A 17892-nucleotide genomic window follows, 5' to 3' on the forward strand; every position below is an offset into this window, starting at 1 on the left:
TCAGCATTAGCTGACCCCATTCTTAACTCACACCACTTGTGCCCTAAGGTTATGTGAATTATGCCTGTAAGCTACGGGCTGACACCACAGATAAAGCCATGGATGAGCTGGCTTCCTTACAGAAGAAAATTTTCTATAGAAAGTAATTCAGTCACTTGTAACTGATTTTTTAACATTAAGAGATGTGTCGCTTGCTATGCTGAATAACCAGAACAGGAATTGTTTAGCTTACTTTTCCTAAACTCTAATTTTACAACCTAAGCTAGCAATTTGTCATCTGCTAGCTTTCAATTTCAAAGACTCTACAGCTGAGCCTGGGGGACAGAGCAGCACTTCAGTCTGCTGCATTCTCAGGCCTCCAATCTCTGCTATCAAGCTCCACTCAATCCCTAAATCTCTCATCCACGTATCAAGTCTGAGACTCGCTCTAAAATTTGGAGGAAAGTCTTTGTGCAGTAAGCGTACGTGAAAGCCAAAATGACTTATTTAAGGCTGTACATGAAAATGCTGAGACTTAACTCTCTTAGATTTCTATTACTATTCAATTGAGACAGGAAGCTCCTATATTTTTAACATGAAAAGTTTTCATCCTGGCTTTCACCAGGCTAAGCTTCAGAGCCCTGATGGGTTCAAGCCCTTATCCGTGTATCTACATCAGATGATATCTGGATCCTGTGCTCTAGATGAAAGAGGGATATGTTAAAAAACAGATTTAGACAGAACACCTGTGCTCTGTAGCAGCACCTCATGTAAACCAGTACTAAAATTATGATTTCTCTTCCTAAACTATCTTCTAGAGAGCAAGGAGAAAGCTTCCAAGTCCTTTTGATGGTCTTTTTGAAATGCTATTGCTGCTGAAACTGCAGAATGTCAGCACTGTAAGAAAATCCACAGATCAAACGACTTTCATCAAGAAGTTAGGAAACTAATATCTTTTGTTTCCTCTAGGCCACAAATGCCTACAGCATTCCTGTTACTTCATGTGCATGTGTTCCAAACGAAGGCAGAAACATAAGGAATCTTGCAAAAAGTCACCTCCTTTCCTTGCCCTACAGAACATTTCCTCCTTAAACTAGGATTTATAGATAGGTATGTCTTTTGCTTTTAAGAATTTACAATTCTTAAATACAATATTCTGTCCCTAACAGATCATGAAGTCGGCATCATATTAACTTTTACAGTCATTGGGTAACTAAAAAAAAAAAAAAAAAACAAACCACAAGGATCAGTTGAGACTGCAGACACCTCCAGATTTATAAAACCTGCAGTTTTATAACCTGTAGCATCATTCTGGGAGATGACACTTATTCAATCTAAGACAGAATAAATTAGTTTTGATAAGTAAATGGTGAAGTAAATAGCATAACTTAGTAGAGAGGTTAAGCTTTGCTAATTTAAGAAGAAATCTGCAGCTCTTCACATCTCCTTGAAATTGTGTGTCGTGAAGATTCGTAATTTGTCAAGAACACACTGTCTACTGAACAGCCTCCAATTCAATTCTGGAACTTTAACCTGTCTCTAGATGTAACAGTAATATGAAAAGTAATTATTATTAATTTAGCAGATTAAATTTACAGAAAACAAACCGTTCTGGTTGTTCAGCACCTAGAGCTAAGTTTTCATTAGCTTGTGTTTTTCAAGCAGTTATTAGTTAAATTGTCTTTTGCTATTATTTTTTATGCTTGCTGGTGTAACTGGCATGCCACTCCACTAACTATATTATTATTGCATAGTTCTACGTGGTTATCTTCAGAAGATTAATTAGTAAGTGAGGTGCATGAGCTTTCAGGAGAGTTTGGATAAACATTATACATACACAATAAGATTGCCTTCTTTGTTGGTTGCCATGTTTGAACAGTAGCATTTTTTTTTAAATGTTATTTGTTTTGCATTAAATATAGGACTGTAGCAATGAAAACTCAATTTAAGACAATTTATATATTTGTATATCTCTACTCTATGTTCTCTATTTTTCTCCACTGAAATTTAATACTTCATCTGCAGGAAAAGAAGACAGACGTTCTTTTTTACAGGTAAGCTGTACCTGGATTTTGTAAGTTTTAGCTGAAATAATGCAATCTTTGTTATATTCTGTAACACACATCTACTGAATAGACACGGTAGCATGGAATATACTTACATTCCATTTCAAAATGCTACTCCTATTTCACTTAAACCTAACATGCAAGATTCAACAAGGATAGCTGGAGCACGGCCACTGGGTGGACCATGACCAGTACTTGTGGAATTTCATAAACTAATTTGAAACTTCATTCATAAATCAATCTGTACCAGGAAAAAAAGTACAGAATGAGCTCATCTTCAAGGCACTTGGATGCTAACATTTTATTTATTCACTTCATTTTTTAAGGATGCCAATCCAAGCTCACGCCAGTCCTGACAAGTTTAGCATTGCTATCTTTGTCATCCACTGCATACAAACACCAGTATTACACTCACACCTTAGAAAACAGTCAGAAGAACATCCCTAACGCTGGCAGAAATATTAGGATATCTGAAACCTCACACAAGACAGATCTTCGGGGCCAGTGCTCATGGAGAGCAAAGGCTCAGAACGTTATGGCTTGCTCTGTGTAAGACCTGCAGAGCCTTCCTAGCGGTTAGTGTCTGGAAGGATCATCCTGCTAAAGGATGACTCTATTGGTTGCAGCTCATAAAATACAAAGAAAAGCTCTGTGAGCAGTAAGCCACACAGAAACAGAGTCTGTGGCTAAAAACTTGTGCTAGACAAATTTAATTTGGAAGAGAACACCGCCCAGACACAAAACCCTGAGGATGTGTTGGATTTTCCACCACTTTAAACGTTATTTAAAGATCTCCCTCTTTCTAGAGGTTACGATTTGTTTCCAACAAAGTCTGAGTGCATCCAATGCGTAGCAAACCACAGGGCTGAGCAGGCGGTGCGGCCTACACAGCTCTGCGCAGCCTGCTGCCCAGAGGCGGCTGAAGCAGCACCGTGTGTGCCTCGCGCCCCAGCTACCCCGCCAGGCCCTTTGCCTTAAGATTGCTGCAGCTGAGATTGCATATCAACAACTCTGTAAATAAAAGCAACCTGGAGGTTCAGACCAAACTTTCATGGCCAATTATGTATGAGTAATTCCTCAAACTCAGTGGAATTACTCCGGATTTGCTTCAGCGAGAGCAGCCTTCGGCCAACGGCCCTAAGCAAACAAGTTCATGGTCATGCTTCTCCATATTTCCATTATTCAAGTTTTCAACAGAACACCCCAATTCTTCTCCCTTGCCATTCTAAGTTGTGCTCTTACTGATAATCACAAAATAGAGTTTTTATTTAATAGTTTTTATTTAACTTTAAGACAATCCAGCAAAAGTAAAAGCAAATTAGGCAGAGGCATTTATTGCAATCAGAACTCATTTGATTACTGCACACTTTCAACTACTATGCACTAGAACTCATTCGATTGCTACACACTTTCAACTATTATGCACTATGAAGCAATCTGAAAGGAAAAAGGGTTGCTCTTCACAGAGTAGAACACATATTGTGCTGCTGAAAAGCACTGCATACGCAGTTCTTTCCCTAAAACTTATTTCCAGTTGCTGGAAAATTTTTTTCAGAAGAGGTTTTTGGGTTTCTTTAAATTGGTTAAGAAACCAAGAACTTCTTTAGGGGGATTGTTAGACTGATCCACAAAAAGCAGAGAAGTTGAACCAGGTTCAAACGAAGTTGCAACTCTAAGACTTTGATCACTTGCTTTGACAAAGCATTTCAGCTACAGTCAGCCCATACCTTAGTCCAGGAAATGAGATGTATAAGCAGTTTAGTTAAAAAAAAAAAAAAAAAAAGGCATTACAGTTATTTCAAAGGAAAAGCAAACACCTCCCAAAGCCTGCCCTGTCCCTCCTGTTTGCTCCTAGTTCTTCCAGCAGAGTTTTTTAAGAGGCAGAGGGCTAACAGCCTCCGCACTAGGGGGATATTTCCATTCTGTTGAGAAGTTAAAATACCACAGAGTGATTATTTTGTGGGATTCAAGCATGACGCCATCCACAATTTTTCAGAATTAGACAAGCTCACATTTCCTGGGAAGGGAGGAGGGATTCCAGGACATCATATGTTTTCTACTTAACAAGAAGTCAAAATGTGTGCATCCAAAGCTCTTATTTGATCCATTGGTGAGATCCAAAATGCTCTGTATGCTGTTAGTAAAACTTCTGGTCTAGTACACATCTCAGTGAAACTAATAGAATAAATCTGAAGATTATATCATTTGCTGTTACTTTGCCCTAATTTTATTTATTTATTTTTTTAACTATAGAAAGCCTCTAATCTTTGCAGGAGATGGAAGGAAAAATAAACAATCAGGTGATCCAAATTTCCTATTTACATAAAAAACCAGCAGCTACTCAAGAATTTCAAAAACCTAAGAGCTTTGTGAAAAACCTTTTTCCCACTCCTTTTTTTTATTTCTATAAATACAGAATAGATAACTATCACAACCATCTTAAAAACAAAAGACTCAGTTCTTGACAAATCATAGTTATTGCAGGGATAACACTGAGGACCCAAAGTGTATTTTATATCTTCTTCCACTTCCACCAGTCTCCTACCACGTGCAGCTGTCACACTAGAGCTTAACACATTACCCACCAACGTGGACAGGTAAAGAAATAGCACATATAGGCTCAACCTATATGCACAGCTTTTGCTAGCATTGAAAAAAAAATGGGTATACGTTGCATGCAGTCTGCAAAGGCGCACGTGCATGCTCACATGCATAAATGCATGTATGTGTTGCCAATAAAGACGAATACAAAAAGACACATTACAATTTTCATTTTCATACATATTTCTAAACTACACTTCAGCCAAAACGACTTCTGTGTGTGATCAATGCTATTGCTTCTATATAGACATTAACTCTTCCAGAAGCATACCTGTGAGATATAACCGGGAGGCACATGAATAGGGGGGATGGATCCATTGGGTGACATCATGGGAACCTCTGCTGGTCCTAAAAGAAAGGGAAAAAGATTTACTTCAGTTGAAAGAAATTGCACGATTGCTCAGAAGAGGTTAAAAATAACTTTATTTTAGAAGCCTACAATAACAAAATGAACAAATCCAGTGATTTCTGGTGTGTGGAAAATGCCTTATGCTATCATCCTGAAAATAAAATAATTGTTCGATGACTTTAACATATATTCTGCTGAAATAATATTTTCATCATAAAACAGCTAAAACACAGGCTTTATATTACCCACTGATCAACTTATACAGCATTAAGCAGTAACACAATATGTCCTTTAGCAGCCCACAATTCCTGTACTGAAATCTGGTGAAGTTATTCTTGTCAAAGACATGGAGGTGCAGAACAAAGCAGAAACTGTGCAGCCTAAAACTAGGCAACTCCCAAGGAAAGTGTCCAATTGTACCAAAAATCACATATGTGAAAAGCCATCTATTTAAGAATGCACAAAGACCAAATTCATTATCTCAGCTATTCAGACTAACTTTGGAATGCAGTTGTACAAGCAAGAAGCTTAAGGTTTCCACTCTGAAATCCAGCCCTGAGCATGCCAGTTCCATTTTGAGGCACTGAGTACAAGTATAACAAAGCAAGTGCCATAATCATTTGACTTTTGCAAACACAGCCTCACAGCTACAAGAAAGCATCTAGATAAAATGGAAATAGTTGACTTTGTTGCTCACTGATTTAGCTGTTAAAACCAGACACATCACACATAGCAGTCAATAAAATGAACTCCTCAAACAACAGACAGATGTTTGCAATGAGTTCACTGTTTTGAAAAGAATAATGTAATGATTTCCCTAGTACATACGCTAATGTTCATTTTAATCTGTTCCTTTGGCATTTGCCATGGGCTGAGAATTCATGGCCAAACTCTGGAGAAGAGCTCAGAGAGCTCTGCACTTTGCTGCTGCCAATTGAATTTTAGCTTAGGCAATTACTATAAAAGATCACTTCAATCTCCTCTGACAGAGGAGTCACCCAGCATCTCCAAACCACGTCCCATTCCAGGAAAGGAAGCCAAACGTCAGAACATGTGGAGAACTTCAGCCATAAAGGGGTGGAATGGCAGTTCATCAGCTCAATGCTGTCTGCCTCAAACGTTTGGAGAAATCTGGTGAAATGTCCAGCAACGGAGTGAGCCACAGCCTGTCATCCAACAGCAGCAAGGAAACAGGGACACTAGTCCACACTGACCCATAAAGAAGCCATTCTCTATCTGCTTATGGTTTTTACTGGTCACTTCTACATTTGAAATATGATAATTTATTAATTGCATTAAACATGTGAAAACTCCTGAAGTTTCAGTGTTTATTGTTTCAGAAGTTAAGCATGGGGCTCTGCTGCTCCTCACACTGCTCAATACCCAAATACGCAGGGAACCTCACTATACTACAGCCCCACTAGGAAAAAGGGCTTTATCACTCATCTAGCACAGATGTTTTTCCCCACCTCACTTTATAGCTCTATTAATGTCCTTCGTCTCCCTTAATAAAGCTCCCATAGTCAACAGTTTCAGCGTGAATGGAAAAACGTAACAGCGTGAGTAGTAAGCAATTGCTGGGTGGATTAAGCTGTCGGTTAAATGGCTCTGCTTAAACCCATCACAAAATATGAAGTGACAATTGGTTCACAGGGAGCTTTTCAGAAATATTATTTCAGTAAATGCATTTTTCCTATTAAAAAAACAAATCTTTGCATATGTCTTCCGAGGAATATGGTTTCATGCTTTTCTCTGAACTTCCTCTGAGAACAGTGCTGAGATCAGCAGGGCACAGCGCACACAACAGGGGTGTGCACAGCAGCACTGGGCTGGGGGAGAAGAAGCCACAAGGGATTAACAAGTGCTGTTGGGTTCTTCAGGGTGCAACCTGCCTGAGAATAGGTGGAAGGGATAATTAGTGCTGTCATGCAGCTCACTTTAAACATTACTGTAAGTGAACGATGCTAAAGAGAAAAAAGCCTCAATTTTTAGTGTGTTTCAAGCCCTCAACCAAAATCCTCTCTACTTGCAGTCACTGTGGCCCTAGCCAGCCTCTCAAAAATATAAACTGCCTGGAAATACATTTGAAAACGGAGCAGCTCTGGAGTTTCTACGCATAGATCAGCTAAGTACTACATGACAGCTGAGAATCACTCAACTCAGCACGGCCATCATCTGTCCCGCAAAGCCCTTGCCAATTGCTCATATGGAGCAGCAATCGACTGGCAGGAAGAAATCAAACTCCCACACCGAGACTGTTGACTGCGACACTTCCATTCCAATAAAAAAAAAAGATTGGGTTTTATCATCAAAACGTGCTCTGTGCAAGACGATTCCTAACCTTGCGCACAACCCACAAACTGTTAAAGTCATTTGGGTAACAGGTTTTAAAAGAACGACAGCCCCGTGATTTGCGGCAAGGTTTTGTTTCCAGTGCTTTGATTTCCAGGCAAGCCAAATGACTTTAGCATACATTATTTCATCTCTCTCGTCAATGGTATCAAAACAACTTCAAGTAGCAGTGAGTAACACGGAGCCCCAGAGTTACTGAAGACCTTGCCTGCAGAGAAACCACTCCCAATTTAGCACTAAAACAAAATCAAATTTTTTTTTTCAGGGTAGCTTATTTATTTTTTTACTTAGATCTAATATTTTAACTGTTAAAAAAAGTACTTAGAAATGGATGTTCCTCAATTACTTATATTCATAGAAAGGATGTAAGGAGTTTCCCCCAGGGTATTTTAAACCCTTGCAAGTCTTACTTGAAGCTCACAGTTCAACACACGATTTAATCTACACAAGGAGGAGTCATCCTGCTCTGCCCTGGATACTGCCCGCTGCAACAAGCTCGCCTTAATACATTTTGAACCTGTTAACAAATGAAGGCCATCCCCTGGGTGCATCACAAAACTGAGCCAAAAGAGATTTGGCTACTGCTGCTCGCAAAGCCAGAGGCCAAATTCCCAAATTCCACCCTGAGCTCCAGCACCATAAATACTGAGTGCCTCCAGCAGCTTCTGGAGAGCTTCCCCAAAGCTGCCCCGAAACGCAGGTGTGAGGAACTCACTGCCCTGACAGCACCAAGAGTTTGTGCTTCCGACACTTTTGTAGGCAAGGAAGCAGGAGAAGCAGAGCGGCTCAGTTCCCAGGGGGCACAGCTGGTGACCAGCTCCAAGCCCCGATCAACTCCATGCTGCCTCCCTTTCATTGTAATTACTGTAACCATTTCGAGAAGAGAAAAATGTTTCCCAGATCTGCTGCCTTTAAAAAAATAAAAATCAAAAACAAGAAAGCACCTGCAGCAACAAAACCACAACTACTCTACTTGCGCTGTGGCACATTACATGAAGCTGCAGATGAAACCAAGTCTTCCTCCTCTGTCCCTCCTGCACCTCCCCAGCCGAGGAGGCTGCTCTGTCCTGGGGACTGCCAGCTCTTCATCTGTTCTTAGTCCTTCTGCAATCACAGCACAACCCACTGCAGGAATTTCTGCCCCAAGGTTTTCAAGGCAGACTAGAGCCTTGGTTTCAGATCGCAGCACTCGTAACATTCTTGTATAAAAGTAGTTCTGAAATCAGTGTGCTTTTATTATGATCCTTAATGATCTCTTATGCATGAATTAATTAGTTTTCTTCTGTTAATTACAGAAGCCCAAGTCTGGCACACTGGTTTCTCAGGCTGGAGCAATGCATCTTGCCTGTTTCTTTGTGTGTAGCACCATGAAGCAGCAAGGTCACTGCACTATGCTGTTTTCCCATCCCAGCTGCTCTACAAACACAGAGTTTTTCTCTCCCTATTGCTGAACCATTTCCACTGCAGAATACTATCCAAATCCAGCCCCAAACCTATGCCCACATGCTTTGCTACATATTTGCATTGCCCACACTGCAGAGCTTGTTCCTACAACTCAAGACCCTCCTGGCTTCAGGGTGAAATTCACCAGCGAACAATAATTCTCAGGTCTATGAATTGCTCAGAGGGATCTCAGCCCTGCTTCCAGTGAGCACACAGTGACTTCGGATTGCACCCTGTAACACCTGCAGGAGAAGAGACGTGGTGATTTTGGCAGGGTCTTACTTCAAAATTGAAGAATCCTCTGTTCTAATACTATCAGAAGAGGGATGCCACCCAAGCACACACCCTGTGCTTTACGCAGTGTAATAGCTAGAATTAATTCACGGAAACCTCCCTGCTCCCTCAGCTCGTTGCAGTGGCTCTCGGTGCTGTGACTCGGCACACAAGGCTGTCTCAGGAAGTAAATCTATTGAGCAAGAGCTGTGACCGAATGAAACGGGAAGATCGTTTAAGGGCAAATTGGCCTGCTCTGCTAAAACAAATGACCCAGGACTCACTGCCCTTGGCGGGGACCCAGGGGTTTGCATTTTCACATGGACGAGCAGCTGTTCCGGAACAATTTCCTCAATGAAACAAGCACAAACAGGCTGCCTTTCACTGCTGGCTGCACACAGCTTCTCTTCCTACTCCAGCAGCTTATGTGCCACGTCGGGTGATGGCACAGAGCACCCACACCTCAAGGTCTGCCTGTTTGTCCCATGCCCCACAGCCACACCTCCTGAAGTCACCACGGCACAGGACCCAGATCTGCTGCTGATCCAGACTGGAATCCTTCATGACTACAAACTTGTAGATCAAGGCAGCTCTGCCTGAAGAAGGAGCAGCTTTTACAAAACTAAGTGCCCGAGGGGACATGACAGCTGCTTAGAAACCTTCAGAGAGGTCTGGTATGTCAGAAGAATCCCAGCTATGCTGCATTCACCCTGCAGAAGCGGGGCTGCGGAAGGCACAGGAATAAGGCCATTAATACTGCCCAGGGTTAGCAAAAGCACCCAGCACTCCGCCAACCCCACGGGGCAGCACATCCATGAAGGTGGCTGCAGAGAGTTTTGCACTACTTGTGGGTCTCCTTCCTTAGGGCAATCTCACCTACACTTACGATGCGAATAAAAGGAGGCCTAGTACACACTTGTAGAACTCCTCAGCAGGCTGCCTCAGCTGCTAGACAATGTCCCCTGATTAGCAGGAGGAAAAGGGGATCTTATCAGCACGCATGGAGTCTAAGGACACAGAGAACCCATGCTCCAGAGACATTTCTGTAAATGCACAGCACTCACGCTTCGGAGGAACAACTCTACGGGCACATTCACTTCGACTCGCACCTCCACTATTCACTTTCTGTTCAGTCCAGAAGAAACCATTCCTTTCTGCCTTACAATTGTAGAATGATAGCATTACCAAGTTCCAATGGGTTTCAAATTATCTTGGTGGTCCAGCATCAAATGACTACTTAAATGTGCACGGAGCATCCAAAAAAAGCATCAGCCTGAAGCCAGCTGCACCTGCATGGCTTAACCACTGACTGCAGTTACCTCAATAAATACATGTAGACACAGGGTCTGACAGGGAAGGTTGAGGGATTTTCTGTAGCTGAAAGATGTTTCTTAAATACCTTTGCAACTTCCATCACCCTTTATTTTTTTCCAAAACACTTTTAAAATCCTGTGAATACATTGGATATGGTTACAAATTATAAGCCCGTCTACCTCACTCCTGTCCAAATTAATTGGCCAAAATCATTCTAAAAATAAAAAAAGTTCAAAAGTACATCAGTCACTCAGAGTTTCAGTGCATCATTGCTGTTACTGTTAAAAGGCAAAATCCCACAGCTATGAATTTTGTGCACAATGCTTGGATCTCACAGCAGGAGGCCCTGCATCCAGCCTTGGGTTTGTGCCGTCTCCAACATGTGTGGACAAATTTACCCAAATACCAAATGAAAACACTCAGAAACACGTGCCAAAGGCTCAGAGCAGTCAGTCCATGGAGCATTTCTGGGTGTCTCACAGGACAGCATCTCTGCTGTTTGCACCAGAGCCTTTTGTGGGCTGCTTTTCTCACCTGTCCTTGCCAATTGCCCTGCTGCACACTGCCTCCAGTTCATAGGAAAACAACAGCACTGACGTTTGAAGTGTACACCCTCTGTCTCCCAGATGTGATATTCTTGTAGAGTGTTTTTAAGGGCAAATAAATATTTTGGAGTTGAACTTTTTTTTTTGAATAGAAGTGGAATATTTTGCTGCCCTAATCTGAATAAACAATTTTGATTCTTTTGCTCAAATAAACCTTTTCTGCTGGTTGGCTCAACAGTCGCTACTGCAAAAACACTTGCAAAGAGTATTTTGCAATACTTCAAGCACCGAAAATAAGCATACTCCCATGGCAATTCACCAGATGGGTTACGGATTGTAAATCAGAGATGTCTAGACTAAAACACAAGAGACAAACATCTGTCTAAAATCAGAATGCTTGAATGGCAAATACTGTTAAATAAATTAGGGCTACTCTGGAAACAAAGAAGAAACAACTACGTTGAAAACATCTGAAATTAATCCATAGCATACAAGCCACAAAACAAGAACCTGGAGCTGGAGAGACATTCATTACGTGGTGAGCACAAACGTGCTGACGCCCTGATGTGAAGAACAGGGATGGCAGAGCTGCCCCACATCCCCCACAGAGTCCCCACAAGGAGCAGCTGCAAGAACGTGGTTGATTTCAAGACTGGGAAACCAAACAGCCAACCTGAGGTTACACAGGGACCAGTGGGAGAGACTGGCCACAAACCCCCATGGGTCAACTCATACAGCAGTGACTCCGGACTACATAAAGCAGGCAGAATATGGGAATCCTCAGTCAGCAATAGGCTTCCCTTCGGAACCACACACCTCACACACCAAGTTGAGGTGCTCCAAACAGTGGAGGCCCAGCAGTCCCCTGAAACCTATGGAGCACCACCAGCCCCTACCCCAACCTCAGCGACAGGCAAGTGCCCAATCGCTGGATGAGGGCAGTGTGACTCTTACACCAACATGAACAGCATTTCCATTTACGTGCTGCATAGCACCATTAGCCTGGTATTGACAGGAATTATTTATGTCTAGAAAGATAAACACCAAGCCACAAGAACACTATAAAGGGTGGATGTTGAACTATGGACATTATTTTCTTCTTGCAAACAGCTTTTCAGCACATTCTAATGATGTAAATGCTTTTTGGGGTACATGAGTTGGCTTGCTGACACGTTTACAAAATAGCATTCAATTGTAGAAAGTTTTGCTCTCTGTCACGTCTTTATACAAACATTCAATAATCAGCTTAGAGTGTAGCTTTCATTAAAGGTAACAATAATTACACAACATCAGTTTTCTGCAGCAGTAAAAGAAAATGCTCCAATTATTCAAAATATAATTATTACATTCCCATGGCAACACCAAAATGATGGTACAATCAGCGACAGATCCAAACCCAAGCCAACAATTATGCTATGCATTATGTTCTCTTCCACCTGCCCTTAACGAGGCATCAATTAGGGGATGGCTATTCTCTGCCTGTCCACCCACAGCAAGAAATATCACGCAGCCTGAAAGCCAACGTCAACCTTCCATCCACCAGCCCACCCAGCACTGAGGGAACAGCACTGGTACCAAACACAACAGCATCTGACAAGTTTTATTCCTAACAAGTTTGGATCCAAGACTTTGGTGAATCATTTAAAACACTTTACTTGAACACCCTCACCAAAATATGACAATTAATATCTGGCTGTCATAAACATGCCTTCCTTATTGCAGAGGAGAGTGGGGAGGGAAGGAAAGGCATCAGCGCCTTTTGGTGATGGATATGCATTTCAGCAGAGGTGCAAGCAACATCTAAGTGAGCATCTCCAGCACACTAGCCTGTGTTCTCAAGGGCTCTGCCATCACCCCTGGTGCTCTCTGCAAGGAGACTTCATTGGCAAACATCTATTCCATTTGTGCTGCCCCTTTGCTGGCTTGTCTGCTCATCCAGACAACGTGTCACAGGACATGGCATCACGTGCTAAGAGTTGGTACCGATATTTAACCCTTCCCACTTTAAGGCAAATAGAAATCTCTTAACATAACGTGCTTACGCATATTTTATACTCCAGTATTCTATAGTGAATGCAACAACCAGAGCCACTAAAAGGTATTTTACAGAACTGCACACCATATCATCAGTATCTTACACTGCAGTAAGCTGTGCAAGCTTCAGAGAATGAACTCACTTCTACCTACAATATATAATATACTGCAAAGAGCTTATAATCATTTGGACGTGGTTCATTTCTCCTTTCAAGTTCTCTCACTATAAATGATTAACTCTAGCTTATGTCAATACTTCCCAGAGAATGCTGGAGGAACAAAGAGCTTGCATAGAAGATAAGTCCTTCTTCCCTCTCCTCCATGCTGAAGTCCAGCAACAAATACTTTCTTGTTACTCCTCTGATTGCACAGCAGGCACATGCTGGAGTTCTGATCAGAACTCTACAAGTTCACGATCTTTCATTTAATTTTAAGCAGCAATTTTGGCTTCCAGCAACTCTTAGCACCAGTTTTTCTTTCCATACGAAAGGCTCTTATACTTTGGCATCACAAAATTGCTGGTGAAGCACTGTGGAAGCAAAAATAGATGAGCAGTGCACTTAAAGGAAATATAATCCACATTTATATAAATACAGCTAGGGAATGGGAAAGTTTTCCTTGGGGGAGGGCAGGGAACAAGGGTAAAATTTCACTTGAGCCACCATTCCCTGCAGGTTCTATTCCAATTTTCAGATCAATTCAACAAAATCACATCATACCTGTCAACAAGTTATCAGTACAATTCAACGGAATATTGCCTGGATAAAGTTAAGCTCATATAAATCCTCTAACACTTGACGAGCTTGCCCAGGTAATAGAGCAGTTTGTGCAAATTCTGCTGTAGGATCATGCATCGTTACAGTAACTTCTCCAGCACTGAAGTATTTTTGCAAACTACAAAAGAAGGTTTAGAAGATGAAAATAGTTTATTTTTACAGGCTTAGAAAGGAGTTCCAATAAACCTGTTAGTGACAGGAAACTTTTTTTTTTTATCCAAAACAACTCGAGTCACGTGTTAAAAATGTACATTAACATTATTTTGTGCAAGTTGTAGGTAGAAACATCAATATTTTCTTGTTAAAAAAGAAGTTAAAAAACCCCAATGGTTTACATTACATTATGGCAACAAGTAGTCAAAACCTTGTCCCTTCTTTTCAACTTCCTTCCCCTTCTGAGTCCCTGCACTGAGAACTGAAGGCAACGCTCTCTTCTGCTCCCTGAAGGTTCCCTGTGACAGCAGAAGGCCGAGAGCAGCATTTCTCTCCTGGCACTCGGCAGGCTGCAGCACAAGAGGGCCCATTCAGCAGCGCAGAGCTGGGCTGCAGGGCCTGCTCGGGCCGCGTGGCCACCGCTCGGCCAACAGCAAACAGCACGGCTGGGTCCAGGCTGAACAGGGATGCCTTTGTGCCACAGTTTGATGGGCTATGAAAAAAAGCGTGCTCTCTCCACACAGCATTAGATCTAGATCCAAAAAAAAAACTGTTAAAAAGCTTGAGAAAAAAAAAAACCCACAGAGGAAATTTCACTGAATTATGTTGAAGTATATCTTCAGTAGCTTAAACTTTTGGACAGCATTACACATCTCCGTGGATGCTTATCTGCTTTCTAAGACTACGGCTTTATGAATGTTTCTAAAGCAACAGAAATCAAGCATCAAACAGGCTAGAAATTACTAGTGTTGCTCTGAGTTAGCATATTAAGAACTAAAATACCAACAACGCTATGTCCCAACACTTGGGTTTGGGAGCTTCCATACCAGCAAGGCAATGCAAGCTGGTGACAACCTCACACCTTAGGCTGCACCTCACCAGCCGCACATGGCACCCACGTGGCCAGCAAGCCAGTGAGATGCTGGGACATCTGGGGTAGAAGGAGCAGGGTACAGGCAGCCAGCAGCAGTCATCAGCCTGATGACACTCAGTGGGAACGCTGGTGTAGGAATTCACTAACACGTCTTAACAGAGTGACACAAAACTTCCGTACAATTTACCAAAAATCTGCTTCAAATACACAGTGTCCAATCCACAACTAACTAGAAAACATAGTGCTTTTCTCACATATAGAACATAGCAGGGTGTGATGATGACACATGGGCAGACTCCTCGCCTCACTGTGCTCCCAAGCCTGACACTCGTCCCCATGCACATAACAGCTGGGAGGGAGGTGGCTTTTAGGCTTTGTGGTTTGGGTGTTATTGGGTTTGTTTCTTTTTGTTGTTGTTTTGGTTTGGCAAGGGGGGAGGGAAGATTAAAATGGGATTAAACTCAGGAGAGATTTTCTACCATGCTGTATCTCAGTTCAGAAACAGCAGCTGGGTTTGACACATGTGGTCCTACAGCCAGTGCCACAGGAGCTCACAGTTCTCCTTTCTCTGAAGTCTCTGGATCTCCAGGTTTCCTCCTGCTTCTACCTGAGCAACACTAAACCTTCTGTTTTCACTATCAGGCCACAGCCTGCTGCTGGCCTGCAGGAACTATGAGCTCGCTCCCGCTCTGCAGTCCTCATCTGGAGACCATTCAATGTGAATGGAGTTGTCCAAAGTCCAAAGGCACTGAGTAAGAAGTTAGCCCTAAGGAAGTCCCTAATATGCTCATTCAACGAGTGAAGCAAACTGCTCCTCTGAAGATTCAGAAGGCACCGTGCAGAGCAAAGAGGAATGGAAGGGAAAGGGGAAGCAGAGCCCTTCAACTTACAGGATTTTTTATTGGTCTCCTGATTTCCAGGGTACAGCCTTCTCCCTACACACTGGAAACATCAGCAGGGCTTCAGGAACGTAAGGCAATTGCTTTCTCATGTATGCATGGAAAAAGCCAATATTTATACTGCAGTAAGATATCACTCACCATAAGCCTACAACTGAAGCCCCATCATAGGGCCCTCTCTAAAGGAAGGAAGAGGAGTTCTCTTTAAACATAAAATGCAACCAAATTATACCATGGAAACCCATGGAACATTATTCAGACCACTCACATGAATAAAACATCCCACTTTTGCCAAGTTTTGTTCAAGCTGACTTCAGCTTTCTGCTTAACCACACCTCAGGCTACATTGACATCATTTGTAGTAGAGGTAGCATTTTATTGAAACTTGAAATCTGTGGCTGTTGGGTAGATTACCAACTAGAGGGCTGAGTTTTCATCTACAGAATCTTGAGTGACCTGACTTCAAAGGCTGGATTTAGACTTACTGAGCCAACGGGAAACAAACACCTTTAATCTCCATACTGAAATTAAACTCAAACACAAAATAATTCTGGGAAAAGCCCTCTATTACCACACAGCTAGATGGAAATGGAGGAAAGGTGGTAAAAACTTGAGCAATTCTGCATGAATAACCTGTCTCTGAGGCAAGGGTACTAGTTTCTCTCTCCCTGATATCTTTTTCCATCCTGTTTTACTCACCTCTTTTTAAAATATTAAGTTATACTAGGCACTGAGCCTAGATCAACATATCTGAACACTGAACACTAAGAATTTATTCTAGGAAAAATCTGGGCATCTAGATGCATATGCAAACACCTAAATTATCTGTCATTTGCACCTAGGTGCTACTGTGCTTCGGGTAAGAAATAAGCTTTGCACATGAAAGAAAACCGGCAGCACTAAGTGATCTTTTCTGGCCCTGGAGATGCCCAGTTATTAGACCCTGAAATCTTATTTCTAGTACAAAGTTCAACACTGTCTGTTCCTTATTTCTGCAAATGTACTGGAATCCCAGACATCACATGTCTGGTTAAACAGAATACACCAAGATCAACAGACTTCTGCCCCATCTACATATCAGCAGCTTTAAAAACAGCTCAGAAACCCCAAAAAAATACTTTCCAAACAAAGAGAGAGGGCAGAGGAGCAAACAGCATCTTTTACCATACAAATGCCACCAGCAAATGCCATGTTGCCTAGGCACACCTATGTAACAATCTGCCAAGATGAAACAGACTACGGTTTAAAGGCAGAAGCTGTTAAACAGTGAACAACAGGAAAACAACATTCAAAGCAGGAAAGATATCATAAATCGTTTGAAATTTCTAGATGAAATTCACTTGGGGGAACTCCAATACAGAATCCAAGACATCATACACATCCTTCATTCAGGCACCAGAAGGTAAACAATCTAAAGAAAGGTTGCAGGCTGCACAACCCAGACTTATCAAACATACCCATAAGGAATAACACACCATCACATTCCTTTTTTAAACAAAAATCACTGCCCTTCTTTTGAAAAGGAACATCGAGTTTCCTGCTGAATAAATTAAGGGAGCCTCATTATTTTTAGCATGCTAAGTGAACCTGTCCAGCTACTCACATAAATATATACAATTAGTTTGATCCAACAAGATGCTTCGCACATATAATTCTTGGACTTCAGAGACCTGAGTGACTGACAGGGTGAGCTCAGTACCTTGCAGGTATGGGGTTTATAGAATTACACATACTGCCTGTAGCTTAAAAATCCAAAGTCCCAGCACTGCAGTGTTCACTCTAGCAGCCCACGTGCTCTCTCTGTACACAGGCATTGAATGAGGCATCCCAAAGGCCAGGTTTACAAGACGAGATGCAACTATGGATCAAATCAGCTGAAACTTTCACTTGAAAAGAATGCGATGCTTGCTGAAGCTTTGAAGCCTTCATCAAATTAATCCTCCCTAGTGATGCACAGCAACAAGAGCTTGTGAGAGGTCATTACAGGAATTTCATCCTGGGTAGACGTCGGAATTCCAATTCCACTTTCTAAATTCTGTTTGAGAACACAAAACAAAACACACAAAGCTTCTAGGTGGAAGCACTGAGAAAATATTACTGAATGGAATTTTTGAATATTTATAGACAGGAATAGATCAGCTGTAACTGGAATGGAAAACCACCTACATTCTGACCCCGACCTCCCAAACAGCCAGCTGGGAATTGTGATGTATACCTTCAGAAAGGTCTACAAG

The 17892-nt window shown here is 41.9% G+C and overlaps 1 protein-coding gene across 2 annotated transcripts in view; it reads right to left on the reverse strand.

The window, feature by feature from the left end:
• FNDC3B (fibronectin type III domain containing 3B) overlaps nt 1-17892 on the reverse strand; it is a 148522-nt gene that overhangs the window by 78741 nt on the left and 51889 nt on the right. For both annotated transcript variants that reach the window (XM_085232852.1, XM_031554994.2), the window contains one exon: nt 4918-4994. In XM_085232852.1, coding sequence (XP_085088978.1) covers nt 4918-4994 — 77 coding nt within the window. The remainder of the gene's footprint in view (nt 1-4917; nt 4995-17892) is intronic.

The sequence above is a fragment of the Meleagris gallopavo genome, chromosome 11 (genome assembly GCF_905368555.1).
Source record: "Meleagris gallopavo chromosome 11, MGAL_WU_HG_1.1, whole genome shotgun sequence".
Lineage (NCBI taxonomy): Eukaryota > Metazoa > Chordata > Aves > Galliformes > Phasianidae > Meleagris > Meleagris gallopavo.